Source organism: Chrysoperla carnea, chromosome 5 (assembly GCF_905475395.1).
Source record: "Chrysoperla carnea chromosome 5, inChrCarn1.1, whole genome shotgun sequence".
Taxonomy (NCBI): domain Eukaryota; kingdom Metazoa; phylum Arthropoda; class Insecta; order Neuroptera; family Chrysopidae; genus Chrysoperla; species Chrysoperla carnea.
The window spans coordinates 27,452,709-27,458,165 of NC_058341.1; the positions used below are offsets into that span (position 1 = coordinate 27,452,709).

Here is a 5,457-nt window from a genome sequence, read left to right on the forward strand (position 1 = left end):
TAAACCATATGAAAACTAAAAGTTGTTGATTTTTTAAATCGAGCATGCTCATGAAGCTGATTGGCACCGGGTTTATTAAATTTTATATAGAATTCTATTTCTGTAACACTTAAAATCACATTATAATAATGATTTACTTTGCACCTACGTGAAATATGTATCGTAAAATCATTAGTTAAAATTTTGACTATAACATGTACTTCGTAATCTCACGTGATTCGACTAAAATCGAAAAAAAAGTCCAATTACGAAAATCTTCAAATATTAAATCGGAAATATATCGAGCAGTTTGAAAGATACGAGGCAATAAAGAAATTTTCAAACATACAAGATACGCGCGAAAAACCTAACTACTCCTTGGTAGTCGGGTAAAAAAAAATTTGGAAGACATAAATGAAAATGTTTATAAAAAATTAGATTTAAATTATTTTAAAAATTATTTAACAATCTCTTAATTTAATAGCAAACTTTAAAAAACAATGATGGCGATTTTTTTCCCTGTCATCATTGTTATATATGTAGGTTGTGGCTGAACCTATTTTATAAAAGCACGCAGTTTTTATTTGACCGAGGTATTATTATTTTATTAGCGTTGTTTTATATATTTTTTGAACAATAATAACAAGTCACGGTGGATATGACCCCAAAAAACTGAATCAATAATTTTCTGATACTTACCAATAATATTTAAAAATTGTTTAACAGGGTTTAAATATTTAATTCACTTTCTCCGTAAATTATATACTTATAAGAGTATATAATCAGATGATAAATTATAGTGAAATATATTTTCTACCACCTTCGGTTACGATAAAAATTATCAATTTAATAACCTGGAACAATTAAATTCTATATTTAACCCCCACTCTTAAAACATTCCAATTAGAAATGCTGTGTGTTTGTAAAATTTTATGCCCAATCTCCAGAAAAAAATTATCATAACTCCATAACATCTTGATCTCTTGGTACCGTAATTTTGATTGCAGTGATTATTCTCGCAAGTTATTCTTTGGAAACATTTATCCACTTGAAACCCTACAGTTTAAGCTCAGAGTGGTGAAATAGCTGCTCGTTTAAAAATACAACAAAATATGCCTCATTCTATGTGATGTTCCTTAGACATCACAATAGATCCCACAAAACGTAAGATACCATAAAATAACTTTATTTTCAGAAGGAATCAAGTAATTTTCTATCATGAAAATTAATAAACAGAGATAACGATACTATATGGATAGAATGGTAGGTAACTCTATCAGTAGTAAGTAGATACATATATGTAGTTAAAGAGTATCGTAGTAGGTAGCCCCTAATAAGACTCTTATAATGGCAGTAATTTTGCACAAGTTTTTAATTATATAATTTTGTATTGAATAAATTTTTTATATATATTATATTATACACTCTTTTATCATAATATAATTACATATAAACCTTTATTGGTGTAATTTAGTGGCGTAAATTGGCCTTTTATTATCTATAACAATCCTAATTTTATTCAGTTGTACATGGGAAAAAATTTATTATGAAACGCAAAATACAAAAATATTTTTAAAATTGTTTCCACCCTATCACTACAACCTTTTAAAGTAATGCCATTAAATTTGTAGACCTGTGTATGGTGTGCGTTTTCTGTTAAGTCCATGATTATTTCAATGCTACCATTTTGTCGATTCATATCGTTGAGGTGTCGATCGAAGCGTATTAACGGCAATATGATTCGAAAAGAATTTTTTAACATTCGGTCGTGACGTTTCAACTCGGTCGAATTTTTTCCCAGAGGAAGTTAATGTAATGGGCCTATTTTGAAAATCTCCAATTTTACATTATTCCGCGGTTTTAAGGCCGCAATATCCGAATCAAACATTTTTAATGTGATGTCTGTGTGTGTACGTATGCACGTATGTTTGTATGTTCGTTCGGATTCTTTCGCCTCGATTATCTCGCAAACCAGTTATGACATTAACACGTGACTGTTAATTAGTATTATAATTCAGTAGAATTAGTTGAGCCGTTTTTAATGGTAATAAAAAAACTGGAAAAAACTGAATAAACAGAATCTGATAAGTGGATAAAGCACATCATTCATCCATGGAGATAATGTTCGTTCCAGTGTAAGCTGCAGTACATGTTCGAAGAATAATCTAAGAAGGCTCACAAAACCTTTTTTTAATGTTTTTTCCCCTCTGGGAAGTTAGTCGAGTGGACTACACTCGACGGGGTCGCACTCACACGAATTCAGTACCACACCGATTATGTACTGCCAATTTGTTTTTAAATATAATTTTAGACATCGAGATTACATTAGTTTTAAGCAAAAATTAGCCCCCAATTTTACTGAAATTTATCAATAAAATGTAAATTGTAATGATAGATATGATGCTAATCCCTCCCCTAATGAAATTTCCTATCATAGTGCATATATCATAAAAATAAGCCTTCAAATTTTAAGAAGAAACAATTTTATTGGGTACCTGTTTACAAAAATATAATCAGTATTTAGTATTATAATCAGATTTCAATATACTTTATCAATTTTGAAATAAAATATTTATGAATAAACAAACAATAAACTTAATAATTATTAATAATAATCTTAATAATTATTTAGTATAATATGACTAAGAAATCAACTTTGTTTACATTATCTTATCGAAGAAAATTAGGTCAAATAATTTTCATATGTCATCAAAAATGGTGCACAATTTGTTGTCATATTAAAATCGTGTTCATTTCGCAAATATGTATCAATTTTTGGATTTATTTCATCCATACATTGCGAATAGATTGAACCTTGTTCAACTATAATTTGTGAACCTTCAATACTTTTCTGTAATACTTTTGTTCCAATTTCGATAATACGATTATGTAACTGAATGGAATGTTCTTCAATACATAGAATTAAATTATTATTTTTGTAATCTTTAGAACAATTTCGTAAAACATCTATTGCTTTTGATGTTGTTTCATTGGCTGTTAATAAAGTTCCATGAGCATTTAAAATGACTGAAACCAAAAAAAAGTAAGATAATATTTCTTATTTATTTAAATCATCAGAAAATGTGGAAATTCTGGAATATTTTATTTGTGTTACCTTTCGGCAAAGTCTACTCATTTTTAAAGCATATTTTACTTAAATGCTAATGGAGATTTTTTTGTTATTAAAAGGGTAATTTCATAAATAGTTCCTTCCTAAGACAATAATTTAATTTAATTAAGTTTGTTCGGTTTTTCTGATCAGGATGTTCAGTATGCGATTAACTAAAAACTGATGGTGGAAGCGCATATAACATTCCATAATATAAAGAAGCAATAGTAGAAAAATTAAAAACAACCTTTTTAGCTAGCTGAATTAAAGGTAGAAAATCCGTTCTTCTTGATAGCTGCCTCTTAGAAAGATTAAAATTTAATTTTAGAAACATAAATATTAACGTACCTGCAGAAATTGTAGCCAATGCTGTATCACGACAATTACTCGATAATTCATAAATATTTGTCATTACAAGAGGATTCAATTCAAAGCTTTTCGTACACGTAACAATATTTTCTATATCATATAAAATTTTCTTATTTTTCTCCGCCGCAATTGTGTTCAGTGTACTTTCAATACTATACAAGATTAATTTGTTATACGTTTGTGTACAATGTTTCAAATATTTTTCACCTGTATTAAATTTATTCAAGGTAATTAATGAAAATTCTAGTTATTTAAAACAAAATTAAAATTCTACTTTAATTTCTTAACAGATACAAAAATTCATTAAGAATTAAAATCGTATTAAGAGTTTTATATCTGTACCTGTATTAAATGTAATATGACGTAATTGTCGTGTACAATTACGTAGCCGTCGCTGAAACTTGATTGGTTTATCATATAACATTTCTTGTACATAATTGTCAAATTCCAAAATTGTATCATTAATTGTACGCTGTGTTGTGATTTTTTCAAAATGTGTTGATTTTTTTCCGTGTAGGATTAAAGTTGTTTTCATGCGATTTAAATGTTCAAAAACATCGGTGGGTGTATGCGATGCATACGTACCATTTTGCTGACTAATTAAATCATTTGATTTTGTTTTTAAAAATTCTTTGATACCATTCATTAGAAATCGTTTTTGAATATGATGTGCTTGTTTTAAATCAACATTTTTTATCTGAAAATTAAAGTTTAAACAACTTTAAATATTCTTCTGTTATAAATGGAGCCATTAATTCGGTTTAAAGTCAATGTAAAATGATTTTAATAGTTGAATAACAAGTTAATAACAAGCAAATCAAAATATTGTAAAACAAAAAATATTAAAGAGTGTAAACATAGTAAATAGGATCGTTTCCTATCTTCCCCTGATTCTTGAATATAATTGTTATAAAATTTTGGTGAAACGACAAAAATTCGAAAATAAAACACAGTTTGGTGACAAATCTACCAGGTCTTTACTACTAGCCTCCAATGATATGGCACTTAAACAAATAAACAAAAAATTGACAGATGGTCTTATCAGCTTCAGTTTTTAAAAAAAGACTTTATCATCGAAAATCGTTTCGAAAATCAGACTTTGCAAATTAGAAATATTTTTCAATATTGCTTAAAATACGTTTTATTTTAATAATATTAATATGTTCTTTATAACTTGGCAATTTCTGATATTCAGAATAAATAATTTAGTAATATTCACACGCAAATATAACAAACTGAAAAGTAAATAAATCATTACTTACACTAAAACAGCACAGGATAACGAAAATACAAACTTTGAAAAACATTTTATTAATAAATTATTATAAATTCACGAACAAAAAACACTGAATGCTGTATTTGAAATATTCACTTTTGAACTAATTTTATGAATACAATAAGTGTGTTTGTTAAATTTTATTACAAACAGTGGTCAAAGGGTCAAATATGCTTATCGATATTATGAATTTCTTAGTCATATAAAATTTGGTACACATAATTTTATTCTCAGTTTGATTTTAAAGTTGTTAATATTAAATGATTAGTTATAAGATTTGAAAATAATCTTTGCTTAATCCTTTTATCATCAAAATCTTGAAAATAATGTGCTATTAGTCATCTCATAATTATCCTCAATTCTTCATTTGTCAGTTTTAAAATGTACATATGAGTCATACATTATTTCCACAATTGGATTGTTCTCTTATATAATGTTCAATGTGATAGGAAGAATAAAATTTTAAGTTAGAAAGTCTTCCGGTTTTTATCCAATGAACTATTTACAAAATTATTATCTGCTTCAATTTCTATTAATGTAGACCAGAAATTGTATTAATGAGAGCCCCTTCCGCTTAGAGCCTTTAAACTTAGATATTTAGAACTGTTTTCTTTATTTTTCGTTAGGTGAATGAGGGGCTAGACAAAAAAAAGTGCCGATACCGACCGAACTTTGACGGCAGTAATTTGAGCGAGCGTGTTCTTAGCTAAGTTTCAAGTACGAG

General features: G+C 27.5%; 1 protein-coding gene across 1 annotated transcript; it reads right to left on the minus strand.

The window, feature by feature from the left end:
* Window positions 1-2,629: 2,629 nt before the first annotated feature.
* On the minus strand, window positions 2,630-4,823 carry LOC123300722. Its single transcript, XM_044883348.1, has 4 exons — window positions 4,720-4,823; window positions 3,800-4,154; window positions 3,437-3,664; window positions 2,630-3,006 (listed from the first exon to the last, which is right to left on the minus strand). Exons 1-4 carry the CDS (start codon window positions 4,762-4,764, stop codon window positions 2,663-2,665), a joined length of 972 nt encoding a protein of 323 aa, XP_044739283.1. The 5' UTR covers window positions 4,765-4,823; the 3' UTR covers window positions 2,630-2,662.
* Window positions 4,824-5,457: the final 634 nt, after the last annotated feature.